At 40.7% G+C, this 13,453-nt stretch overlaps 1 protein-coding gene across 1 annotated transcript; it reads right to left on the bottom strand.

Annotated features, from left to right (window-relative positions):
- Positions 1 to 1,664: 1,664 nt before the first annotated feature.
- Positions 1,665 to 12,733, bottom strand: SRGN (serglycin). The gene is made up of 3 exons (XM_066598781.1): positions 12,577 to 12,733; positions 6,099 to 6,228; positions 1,665 to 2,310 (listed from the first exon to the last, which is right to left on the bottom strand). Exons 1-3 carry the CDS (start codon positions 12,650 to 12,652, stop codon positions 2,136 to 2,138), a joined length of 381 nt encoding a protein of 126 aa, XP_066454878.1. The 5' UTR covers positions 12,653 to 12,733; the 3' UTR covers positions 1,665 to 2,135.
- Positions 12,734 to 13,453: the final 720 nt, after the last annotated feature.

The following is a 13,453-nucleotide window of genomic DNA, read 5'->3' as shown; positions in this document are numbered from 1 at the left end:
ATCATTAATCATCATCCTTCTATTACAAGTGCAGGTCGTGTGTGCCAGAATTGGAGCTGCTTGAACAGACTGACTCTGGCTTATTAAGAAGACTCCTGAATGGAGGATTCAACACACCCCTCCCACCCATGATGTCTAAATGCCTTGTCAGGGCTTACAGACCGAGTTGGTCTTCATAAAACAGTCTCTTTGATGACTCATGTTTTCTGACAGCATCTGGCATGTAGAGACTTAGTGTCCCAAAAATATACACCAATGAAACTCCTAATTATTTTTACTTCCTTTTTTGTTTTTGCGGCTAAGTTTACTAAGTGGTGAAATATTGAAATAATATCCCTCACGCAGCATAAAAGTTGCTCACTAAAGCAAAGACTGTGAAAATTAAATTTAGGAAACATTCCTGTAACTGAAAAGTCACTGCTGACACAGTCCAAAAGTTGTGCGTATGAATAAATAAATGCAGTCACATGACCGCTCCCAGACTAACAGTGATACTGAGTACTGTTGCTTTCAAGGCAATCTCTAAGTAGACCATATCGGTAGTTTAGGGCATGCATTAATGTTCTACTAGAGCATGTGGTTGTATGCAAATGTACTCCCAGGTTCTGATGCATGAAAGGGGTTGCCTATTGCTCCTGCATTGTTGCACAATCCCACTATGGTATGCCATGACTTCCTAATAAAAGTGGTTCACACTGCTATGCCCCACTTATCTTCAGAATTAAAGGGCTGTAGCACTAGTTTTGTTTTTCCCTACTCCCTTCTTTCTGCTGTACATTGACTTGAATGAAGCTGTGTTGGAGTTCCCTGCACAGTGTTGGGTGGACACATTCTATATTCTACAGAGACATTACCTAAAATGCACCTGTATCTTAGTCCCAAAGGCTGGACCCCCACTGATCATGAACTGAAGACACATCTTAGTTCTATCCCATAACTTCCTAAAATACACCTAAAAACCTATATAGCAGGAAGCAGCTATTTGCGCCATAACTGGGAGTGTTTACATGCAACAGAGGCCAGGAATGGAGGTGAGTGCCCATTGCTGATTTTTTAAAATAAAAATACATTAGAAAGTTGATTTATTTGTAGGATCTTCACCATTTATGGTCAATGCTAAAAACGTTAATTCTAGAAAACCACTAAGAAGCAGCAACCTGACTCTAGGCCAGTGTGGAAAGCATGTTGTCGCTCTCTCTGATTAGGTTCTATGCATTGACTAATAGGTCATCATCATGGCCAGCCCTGCCTTAGTTTGCTGAGAACACTAAGCTTTACTCGGGGGAGGTACTGGTTCTCCTTTAAGAGACCCAGCAGCTATGTGGGGACATTTTTTCAGGCAATGCCACATGGGAAATCATATGCAAATTAGTTCATGCAAGCCAAACCAGAGAGTCCTTTAAAAGGAAGAACAACACATCTAAACTACTCTGTACTAATGAGGGGCAAGAACCCCAAAACAGTCTGTCTACACATAGGTCACACTTCCTTTTGGAGGTGCCTCAGGTTTGACTGACATTAGCTAGTTTGAAAACTCTAAACCTTGTCATTTTATTAAAATCACCTTTACAGGGTGTTTAGAGTTCTTGTAAGATTTCTCACAGCTTTTAACAATGTTATTGTGTTACATTTTTTTTTTCACAAATCACAATGCAGAATAAATAGAGAGTGTGACACAAGCTTTAATGTAATATAATGATATCAACAGCAGAGGTTTTATAAATGTTTGCCACACACAATATAGAAATATTTTACTGAAGCCATGGACAGTTACAAATAGAAGCTATTAGCTTTACAGTTTCCTTTTCCATATACCTTAAGGACCCCCTTCCCCTAATCAGCAAATTAGAATAAGCTGCAGACGGCACAGTGGTCTGGTTTTGGTAATGCAGTTCTCTCCCATTCACTTCAGTAGGAGAAAGCTGCAGTAAAAAAAAAAAAAAGCCACTGTGCTACCGATGGTATTTTGACAGCTTTGGCCATCCAGAGCTCATTCTAATCAGCTGATCAGCGGGGGTCCTGAACGACAGCCTCCTCCCAATCTGCTATTAGTGATCAATCCTGGGGATAGGTCATGAATAGTTTTTCTCCCGGAAAACCCCTTTAAGTCGGTGCATGGGACGTTCAGCTGCAGTTTATATAAGAAGATTTTCCTCGAAAAAATTCTGCTTGGAATCATTTATCTCATTAGAAAATACTGCATTTTCACTTGCTGACCCAGGCTCTTCTCCGCTGCTAAAACCGTTACCTGATCCAGGATCTTCTGCAGAAAACGGAATGGATGCTATATAGGACTGGACTCTCTTGGATCTACAATAAAATTATGAAATAATCAAATAACTTTCATCTGTGTCTTACTTCTAACCACTGTAACTGAAACGTAGTGAGAAGTTAATAGCAAAAGTTGCCTTAAAGTGGAAGTACCGCCCATAAAAGTCTTTGGTTTGCTACTGCATATGGCTTGGAAAATTTATATATATTGTTTTTGGCTACAGTTAGGATAATAATCAACATACATTCATTTCAGAAAAGAAAAAAAGTTTAGTACCGTGTTAGCCAGTAGAGCAAAGTGTGATTGTTCTCAGTAAGAGAAACCAAGTCATCTTGTAGATATGATACCTTTTAATGGCTAACAAAAATACAAGATGTTATAGCGAGCTTTCAAATCTCTCAGGGTACTTCCTCAGGCTAAATGGAACAAATCTAAATATGTATGGGAGGACACAGACATGGTAAACTTAATTTGCACTTAGATAAATGCCAGAGACAGGATAAGAGGGCACAGATGTTGTGTGATTAATAGTACTTAGATACATATCAGGGAGGGATAAGCATAACAGTAAATAATTAGTCCAGTGACAACTTTCATAGCCTTTATCTTGATTGACTTATCTCCATCATCTAACTGTTCTCCATCACATATTTTCCTTATCTTCTCATTGAATGTATGAATCTACACAACTGTTCTTCTAGATGTCTATTAGCACTGAGCAATCATACCTGTGTATACTATATGTACTCTTGAGGATTCCAGAATTAACACACAAAGGGGCATATTTAGAAAAATGTGACTCAGCAACAATGGAGTAGGTCCAACAACAATCTTATTGACTGATCTCAATAACAAGCGGCAGAAATGCTCTTGACCATGAAGCAGACAGTAACTCGAGATCAGTGAAGTATAAATAATGCAATCAGCAGGGGGGTGACTATAGGGGTGCAGATGTTGCAATAGCACCTTTAACTTAGGGCTTTTTCACACAGGCGTTTTCTCCTGCATGCTGCAGGCATAATTACTGCTGCGTGCCAACAAATCCCCCTACACTATCTTGGCGTGCATGTGTGCATAGTACGCATCAAGATAATGCATTTTGCATTCTTTTCACTGTTAAAAGTAATTGAAAGTTAGTTACTGGGTATTATGCATGTATAAAAATGCTGGTGGGAGAGAGTCCTTAGGGCCTAATAGGGCCCAAAAGCCTCTCAGTCACATAGGGTAATGCCATTTATTATTATCACTGCACTGTGACATCACTTTGTACATTATTATTGTATTAGGATACTTTATTTACTCTATGCCGTGACATCACTGTTTACTATCCCCATATTGTGACATCACAGTGTGCAACGACACTTTTCTATGACTGCATAGTTTTAAATTATGTACTATGATATTACTGTATGCTCATCCCTACCTTGAGACATTTTTGTGACTATTATTCCTGTGCGGCTACCTCACATTAGTCAAGATTAGAGATGAGCGAGTATACTCGCTAAGGCTAACTACTCGAGCGAGTAGTGCCTTAGCCGAGTATCCTCCCGTCCCGCTTGTCTCTAAAGATTCGGGGGCCGGCGGTGGGCGGGGGAGAGTGGGGAGGAACGGAGGGGAGATCTCTCTCTCCCTCTCTCCCCCCGCCCCCCCCCCCCCCTGCTCACCGCCGCAACTCACCTGTCACCCGCGTCGGCAGCTGAATCTTTACAGACGAGCGGGAGGATACTCGGCTAAGGCACTACTCGCTCGAGTAGTTAGCCTTAGCAAGTATACTCGCTCATCTCTAGTCATGATCAATGTAATATGATATCACTGTCTTTGGTATCCCAGTTTAACACTGTTTATCATTAACATGTTGTGACATCACAACTTTACTTACTCTTGTACTTTTATGTCACTGTGTTTACTTTTCCGCTACTGTAATTTTGCTGAGTGAATTATAAATTGCATCTAAAGTTTTCTAACAGTAAACAAAAAGGTAGAAAAAACCCATTGCCATAAAAACATGAACAAGTTAAAAAACTCAACATATCTGGAAAAACCGTGTATGTAAAGTGCAAATTATTAAAATATCACAATATTTATCTCCCATGGTGAAGACTGTAAAAAATATAAAAAATGATAGAATGCCAGAAATGTGTTTTTTATTTGTTATCCTGGCTCCCCAAAAATTTGATGTATGTTTCCCAAAAGAGTAATAATAAAACAACAACAAAAAACGAGCCCCCACAAAGCCTAATTGACAAAAAATTAAGAATATGGGAACGGAAAGCAATTTTTGCTTAAGAAAAAGTTTTATTTACTTTTTAAGTTTGAAAACTATTAAAAATTAAATAAATTTGCTATCACCCTAATCGTATGGACCCACAGAACAAAGTTCATGTCATTTTTGCTGCACTGTGAACACTAGAAAAACTAGGGAGTTAGTTTTCGTAGTGTTCTCAGTGCAGTAAAAATGACATGACATGAACCTTCCCCCCAAAAATGACACAATTGCATTTTTAAAAAAGTTTTTCCATACATTATGTGGTACAGTCTGGCCACACCACCACAGACACCCACTGCATGCAATCACAGGATGATTAACAAAGTAACTATGTAAATGCCCATTACATCACTATTTAAATGGTATAGGGGGTTTAAGAGGTAAAAACATGGTAACAAGTTCCCTTGAAAACCACTCCTCAATCAGGCGCCAGCCTAAGGCCCAGGTTCACACGAGCGGATGAGATTCCGAAGGCCGATATCCGCAGCGGAAGATCTGTGAATGACTGCGGAAACTAATTGCGTATGGTAACGTATGTATGCGGTTTTCCATGCGGATGTATGCATATGGACAGCATATCGTCCACACAGAAGAAAGATTGCAATCAGGGAATGCCATCAGAAAGTTGTTCAACCCCCTGGAAACACCCTTCTACCACCCAGGCGACATACTCTTGTACTGTCGTGGTGAGATATTCTGAGAGCCTTCAGAACGGGATACTGCTTTTTTGGCTTGGCTGGTTTATACTACTTATTCTGGAAGTAGTATAAACCATTTAAAAAACAAAACAAAAACACTTATTCTTGTGGAGGAAGAGCCCAGAAGAATAAGTGGAGGTTGCAGACAGCAGTCTGGATGGGGTTGTTTCTCTCCAGACTCTGTCCTGCATTGTCTGCTCACAAATTCCTACTTTCGTTATACCTGTTGTTATCTGCTCTACTTGCAACATGTGTACGAATCCGCATCTATACACAACGTTGTTTATGCACTGCGAATCAAACGCATCCATAGAGATCAACGGAGCCCATGCATGCATAATCCACGGTAAAATAGAACACGCTGCAATTTTTCTTCCACTCGTGGAATCTGCATTTCCCAACCGCAAGTGTGAACGAGCCAGCGAAAGTCCATGCATTTCAATGCCCGCATATTACCACATATCCTTTAGCCCAGCCATAATCGTTTCTGTGCTTTTACACAGGAAAGATAATTGCTCAGCGAATGGAAGTGGAGTGGACCGGGGAGCATTCCAGTGCCCACCCGCTTCCATTCATAATGAACAGGCAGTTCATAAGTGAACGACTACCTGTTTACTCAGGCTGATCCGTAGTTCAGTTTTCTGCATGCAGAAATTGAACGACGAATGAGAAGCGAACAAATTCTCTTTTGTTGTTCAGTCGGGGCATGCATTTACACTGAACGATATCCTTCAGATTCCTGCTGGGAATCTGAGTGGTTTATCAGCCAGTGTAAAAGGTATCCCTTCAGCAGTTGTCCTCCTCCCAAGCTTATAGGCACAGGCCTAGTGAAATGTGTTTCCAAAGTTACGAAGACACTTACATTGGACTGCGATCGATTATATTACTTTGTTCAGCCTGGTCAAAAATTGCCTTTTCTTGAGCACATGCTATTTCGTTATCTCCTGGTAGGCAACGAATTCTTTCGTATCTTTCTTTCTTGGTGGGGAAACCTAGAGGTGATTTAATAACAGTGTCTGGTTAACACATATAAATGTATTTCTAACATAATGCAGGGATGTAATACACAGTCTGGACCACATGGTGAAAAATACTACATTTGGGGATTTCCAAGATGTAGTTCTCTGTTTGCCTACTTTTTCCTGGCCATATAGAATAGTTTAGTTTCATGCATAACACCCATTTTGTAATAACAGATAATTTCCTACTAAGAATTGTATAAGCAGTGAAGCTTGATAAATAGTTAAATTAGCTGTGGTAGAAACAGAATAGTTTCTGGATTAATTTATTAGGTTGCTTTCACATCTGCGGTGGGGGTTCTGTTTTCTTCCTCCATTCAGGGAATCCCCAAGCTGAACGGGTCTGTCTTATGACGAAGCTAAACATTGCCTAACGGACCCATTGACCATAATGGGGTCTGTTCAGTTTCCGCTTAGCTGCCCAGCATTTTAATGGAAGAAAAAGCGCTGCAAAATAAGTTGGCGCTATACAAATAAAGATTATTATTCTTACTAAGGCTGGGTTCACACTGCGTTTCAGTATGCGCCTAGCTCTTCTGTCCCAACGTTACATCTGAATCATCAAAAACGGCATTTAGATGGAACTAGGCTGTCAATAGTCAAATGGAGACCAGGTTTCTATTCTTTTATGGCATTTGTGTCCGACAGAATAGTGTAGTCGTCTACGATTCCATCCAGGGTTCTGTCTAAATGGAGTTTTGAGTGATGCAGTATGAACCAGTCTTACATATACACATGTATTCTTTGGGATATTTCTATGTTGTTCTCACACTACTGACAAAATATCATGTGTCAGTCATTAAGGCAAGTATGCATAAACCATTATGTGAATATGTGACTTGGGGACCATTCAAACAGGACGGCATTGTCTTCAGGACGCAGATTTTAATTGCAGAATTACATTTCCTGTATGTTAGAAATCCGCAATAACAATTTTGCAAGATGTTCTTAGTTCTAAAGCAAAAAGGTTTTCTGTTGTGGAATTTAATCTTGCGGATTTTAACAGGTGTTAGTCCATAGGGATAACATTATGATGCAAAAATGTCCGTGTGGACTAATTCCATGTGAAAGGGTTCTCTGGGGTTGCCATCTGTAAATTCACAGACTGTTTGTAAAAATAGGAACTTTTGCTCATGCTGTTTTGAATAAAAATGACTTTTTGAAGCACATGGTCTGTGTACTATTCTTTGGTGATAAAAGATACAGGGAGTATAAATTGTCCTATTCCGCTGGCACGATCAGGAGAACATTTCATGAATACACCAGTTGATTCTTAAAGGGGTTGTCCCGCGATAGCAAGTGGGGTTAAGCACTTCTGTATGGCCATATTAATGCACTTTGTAATATACATTGTGCATTAAATATTGGCCATACAGAAGTTATACACTTACCCCCTCCGGTGCTGGTGTCCCCGTCTCCATGGCGCTGACCAAAGCCGTCTTCTGCCTGGATTAGACGCGCTTGCGCTGAAGGGGCCGCTCCGGCGTGCTCGCGCCGGAGCCGGACAGAAGAGGGCAGACTGCGCAAGCGCGTCTAATCCAGGCAGAAGGCGGCTTTGGTCGGCGCCATGGAGACGGGGACACCAGCACCGGAGGGGGTAAGTGTATAACTTCTGTATGGCCAATATTTAATGCACAATCTATATTACAAAGTGCATTAATATGGCCATACAGAAGTGCTGAACCCCACTTACTATCGCGGGACAACCCCTTTAAGGGTCAGTGATCCAGGGATTATTCTGATTGCCAAATTGGAGTCAAGAAGGAATTTTTTTCCTTAAATGGGGAAAATTGGCTTCTACCTCATTGGGTTTTTTTTGCCTTCCTCTGGATCAATATTGGGGGGTTACAGGCTTAATTGGATGGACATGTGTCTCTTTTCAGCCTTACATACTATGTTACTATGTATATTTTTTGGGCACTGTTGATAGTAATATGACAATTAAAGGAGTCTTCCTACTACCCCATAAGGATCAGTTTTAGCTGTAGTGTTCTTTTAAAGAGACTCCAGTTGCATCGGCACCCAAAGTATCTGTGGATGCAGATAATTAGGCTGCCGATACCCTTCAATAGCTGTCAACTGTTTTGCTATCCGTTTTGAGAATCTAATTTATAGATAACAACCATATGGTTTCTATTTCCTGTTGTCACTTTTGCAAACCAGGAACATGTCAATATGTGTAGGTAAAAATAAAACATAATTAATCAACTGGGACTGCTGTTGTACCTTCTTAGTAATATAAGGCTGATTTTATATTTTACTTGGAAATCTTTAATAAATTGCAACCCAACCCTGCTTCTCTACCTTATGTCACTAGTCTACTAATGAGGTCACTCTCTCATGCTAGTGGGTCCCAATGCATACACAGTTTGTGCTGAAGCACCACCCAATATGGGGAAGTCTTACAGCACAACCAAAATCTATTGTCACGTTGTGCTCTTGAGATCTGCAGTTCTCTGGGTTTCCAGGAGCACACTTACACAGGTGTGGAAAGATTAAGCTGACTGGGTGTGTATTGCTGCCCATATGTATATGTCAGACGCTCTTGCTGGAGGGTGCTGGTCATTTATCTTTCTCCTCATTCCCTCGCAGAACCCTGGTGTTTGAAGTCATGCATGTACTGCTGCATGCATAAGGTTCTGGGTGGAATTCCCTTGTCTGGTGGTGTGAACAGTGTCCTGTTCAGATTGTATGCCATTTACCATCTATGGCAAGCCAGGCCTCTAGGTTCCAGCGTGGGGCCATCCCTATTGGGACCATCGCCCCATTTGCAGGCTGGACTTCCTGGGTTTGAGTTGGGACTCGCAAGACAACAAGGACCCTTGTCGTGGGCTTGTGAGCTTAAATATCGTGGCCAACATACAAACCAATACCTCGTACGTACTTTAGCTATTCCATCAGCTTATGCGTGTTGGTATTCTAGGTAAGTGTTTTGGTGTTTGTCAGTCATTGTTGGATGTCTGCTCACCAGTTCATTTACTGTTCAATCTGTTTCGGTGTCTGTTTGTGTGCATTCTCCTTCTATTTATGTTCGTCCTGGATGTGGTGTGAATTACGCCCACGTCGGGTGTGACATGAATTTGAATTTAATTTAAAGGGTAAAATCTGCTGAAGATATGCATTGAAATCCCTGACAAAATCCACACCAAATCAGCTAGGTGTGAATGCACTTTTAGAAACACTTTAGTATGTTTCCCAACTCTAGGTAAGTTTCTCAGGTTCTTCAGATGACCATATTTTGTGCGTTTTTGCTCGTGTATAATATGTGCGTGCAATGCACAGAGAATAGAACCCATTGGTGTTATTGGGTTCGTTCTCATTGATGTTTTTTGTGTGTGCATTTCCTGTGCCCGCAAAAAAGAACCTGCTCTATCTTTTTGCATATTGTGCAGCAAATGCCTCTATAACAGGCTATGGAATGTACACAAATGCACGCTCAATGCGTGCACAAAAGCACATCTAGGCCTCATTAGGCTAAATAGACTTTTAAAAGAGCACATGAGTGTTTTGCGCAAGCATGTGAACAGGCCTTGTGTGTGCACAAAGTACAGTACTATGCACCAATACTTGTGCAAAGCTACCTCGTTCACTACACAAATGTGTTATGTTGTGGCATGCGCAATTATGCGTTTGGTTATCTGAAAAAGCCCTAAAACTGAATTCATATGTATCCCATGCATGTATATAAACATTATCAAACCTCTCCAAAACTGACCTCCTGGTGTTTCCACCCTCCACTAACCGACCTCATCCTGACATCTCCATCTCAGTGTGTGGCGCCACCATAACTCCCAGACAGCACGCCCGCTGCCTTGGGGTCATATTCGACTCTGATCTCTCCTTTACTCCCTACATCCAATCTCTGGCCCGAACATGTCAGCTGCACCTCATCGCAAGAATCTGCTCTTTTCTCACCGTGGACACGCTAAAAACGCTTATTGTTGCCCTCATCCACTCTCGGCTCGATTATTGCAACTTGTTGCTGATCGGCCTCCCCTGCACCAGACTCTACCCTCTACAATCCATCCTGAATGCAGCAGTCAGGCTCATCTTCCTGTCCAGCCGCTACTCAGATGCCTCTGCCCTGTGCCAGTCACTGCACTGGCTGCCCGTTAAATACAGAATTCAATTCAATTTAAACTCGCTACCTTCATCCACAAAGCCCTCCACAGCGCAGCACCACCCTATATTGCCTTCCTCATCTCAGTCCATCACCCAGCCCAGGCTCTCCACTCTGCTAACAAAACTAGACTGCGCGCCCCACTAACTCAAAACTTCTCATTCCCGCCTCCAAGGCTTCTCCAGAGCAGCACCGGTCCTCTGGAACGCACTACCAAAGGCTACTCGAGCAATCCAGGACTCGCAGAACTTCAGACGTGCTCTAAAAACGCACCTCTTCAGGGAGGCATACCGCATTTCCTAAACAAACCCCTCTGTACTCCGCCTGATAACATGCTCCCTGACCTACTGACTACAATCCCTGCTAGCCATCATAAACCGCTCCTGCAGTCACACCGTTTCTGCCATCACACGGCTAAATGTCTGACCATTGTCTATGTGTATAACATCGCTCACTGTCCACTCGCCTTACCGTGTACATCTCCAGCCCCTTTACCTTCTGTATCACCCCATTACTTGTAGGATGTAAGGTCGCTGGAGAAGGACCCTCACCCCTATTGTTTCCATCAACTGATTACTATGTAACCGTGGTTCTGTAATTTTGTACTTTTGTCTTTCTGTATTCCCCCTGTCTATGAAAGCGCTGCGGAATATGTTGGCGCTATACAAATAAAGATTATTATTATCAATTGAGCTTTGCAATTTATTGATTTCCCCATTTGTACTATTTTAAAGAATGTTAAATAAGATGTGCATGAGAAACATAATTTCAATCTATGTCCGAAACTGACACACATTACCATAAAACACACTATAGGGGGAGTTAACACACTGATGACTTTGAGAGTCACAGAACTTTCCTAAGAATAAGCAGAAATATGCATTGAATGGCGTCATGGCATGAATCCTCCAAATTTCCCACAATGACCTATTTTACATTTTAGGTCAGCCATTAGAAGTGTATGTATGTGTCTCCAATGTATTGTGTAGGTCAGATTCATAGAATATGATTTTATATCCCAAAAAGAATTGATGTTATTTCTATTTAGAAAAATTAAATCTATAAAAATAAAAGGTCTATTGCCACATTACTAGTAATTCATGCTAAAGCAGTTCAGGCATGTTTTATGATTGTGCCCTCTTTTTAGTTTTCCAGTACCATTCTACATAAAATTTTTACTGCAATCAAATATATAGATCTTTTCCCCCACAAATATAGAAATTAGAAAAAGGAAGATTAGACAAGGGATACTTTGAATAACACAATAAAATCTTATCCATTGTTGTCCTATGGACCTAACTAGGTTACCAATATTATAAATGCATGAAGTTGGTAATAAAAATCACATAATACATAACTCTTAAGCTCTGTTCGCAGTCTTAAGTTCAGTCACAGGAGCAGAACAACTAAAATGATGGAGTGCGAGATCCATCACATGACGGACCCCATTGACTTACAATGAAGCCTCTCGGGTTCCATTATTTTACAGCACATAGCGCTTTTATTTTTCTGCAAAATGCATTAAAATCTGCAACTGAGGCTGCAAACTGAGCCTCCAGTGCAGCTGAGAACAGAGTTTAAGAAATATATATAATCCATAGAGCATAATTGTAAAGTGTTAAAGATGACAGCAAAGTTTGTTCCAACCTAAAGGGTAACTAAACTTTTGACACATAATAGTGACATATCAGAAGTTTTGATCTGTGAAGTCCATGTGCTGAGACTCCACAGATCGCTAAATTGAACAGACAGAAGTGTTCAGCTGAGTGCTGTCCCCATTCAGCCCTCATTGCAAGTGGTGTACGGACTCCATAGACTTTCTATTGAGTCCATATACCACTTCAAGCAATAATGAAAAGAGACGAACATGTACAGCACTCAGATGAGTGTTTCTGTCTGTTCGTGTTAGCGATTAGTGGGCACCCCGACCTCAACCAGTCACTATGACATGTGAAAAGTTTAGTTACCCATTATGGTATACCCAGACAAACTTTGACCTTGAGTTTTCCTGCCCTGTAAATGTTGTAACAAGGGAATATTAGCGTTATCACAGTGTACCAATTATAGTTCTACAAATACCCAATTTAAAGTAAACATTTGGTCATCGATTTACTCATTCATAACCTAGATCCCAGTTACAAAAGTTCATTGCATAGAAATGCTCATATTTTTGGATTTAAAAAATGGCTAAAGTAGTTTACCTTGTATAAGGCTTCCAGTGAGGAGAACACAGAATAAAAGGAACATTTTCTGGCTGTTAAACAGAAGCCCCATCATCCGTAGAACTATGTTCGCTTTACAGCTTCAAGACGAGATAGCAAAATAGGAGTAACAAGTTCCTCTGCAACTAAAGGTTTCCGACAAAAACCACTATGACCAACCCTAAATTTGTCATAGCTTCCTGCTCAAATGTTAAAACGCAACTGTAGTTAACCAAAAGTAAGAACTTCTGCAGAAATGAGTTGTAAGATAACAAACAGAAGACACTGTGTTCTCATGGAATATTAAGAAATTTGCAGATATTTTTATCTGATCACTTCAGTGGTTTCATTTCTGGAAAGAACGTTGCGAAATAAAGTAAAAGAATCTGAAGCTGTTCAACCCAGAAAACAATTCGAATCTGAAATAGAAAATACAGGACGTATAACAAATAATACCTAATTGTTAAAAAAGGAGGATACATTATTTCTATCTCACCACATCACAAGAGTTGAAAATAGTACATTGTCATTATAATAAAAAGTGAAGAAAAGGTAGAAAAAAAGCCTAGGACCCAGGTGCGACCTGTAGTCGATGTAGAGTTATAGAACTGTGAGTCCAGTTGTACGTATGGTTTCGTAGAAGGTGTATAATTCAAGAGAAATTTTATTTCATATTATAAAATCAAGCCAGCAATGTAACGTGTTTTGAGGTACACAGACCAGTCTCGTCCGGCAGGAATACTTCCTGTGGTACTAATCGCACAACTCTAAAATGGCTAACAGCAAATTATATACACACAGGATACCAACATAAACTGAACATGCATGCAAACAACTAACAACAGAACTGTAATGCTACGACAGATAAATCTGCGTG

The sequence above is a fragment of the Eleutherodactylus coqui genome, chromosome 4, assembly GCF_035609145.1.
Source record: "Eleutherodactylus coqui strain aEleCoq1 chromosome 4, aEleCoq1.hap1, whole genome shotgun sequence".
In the NCBI taxonomy this organism is placed as follows: domain Eukaryota; kingdom Metazoa; phylum Chordata; class Amphibia; order Anura; family Eleutherodactylidae; genus Eleutherodactylus; species Eleutherodactylus coqui.
This window is presented reverse-complemented; position numbering and strand designations above follow the sequence as displayed.

Excerpts from the sequence above, each read along its gene's own strand:
- SRGN (XM_066598781.1), bottom strand. The coding sequence starts at position 12,652 with ATGATGGGGCTTCTGTTTAACAGCCAGAAAATGTTCCTTTTATTCTGT. Across the intron at positions 6,229-12,576 it reads CACTGGAAGCCTTATACAAG|GTTTCCCCACCAAGAAAGAA; the intron begins GTAAACTACTTT and ends AATCACCTCTAG. Across the intron at positions 2,311-6,098 it reads ATAATCGATCGCAGTCCAAT|ATCCAAGAGAGTCCAGTCCT; the intron begins GTAAGTGTCTTC and ends ATTTTATTGTAG.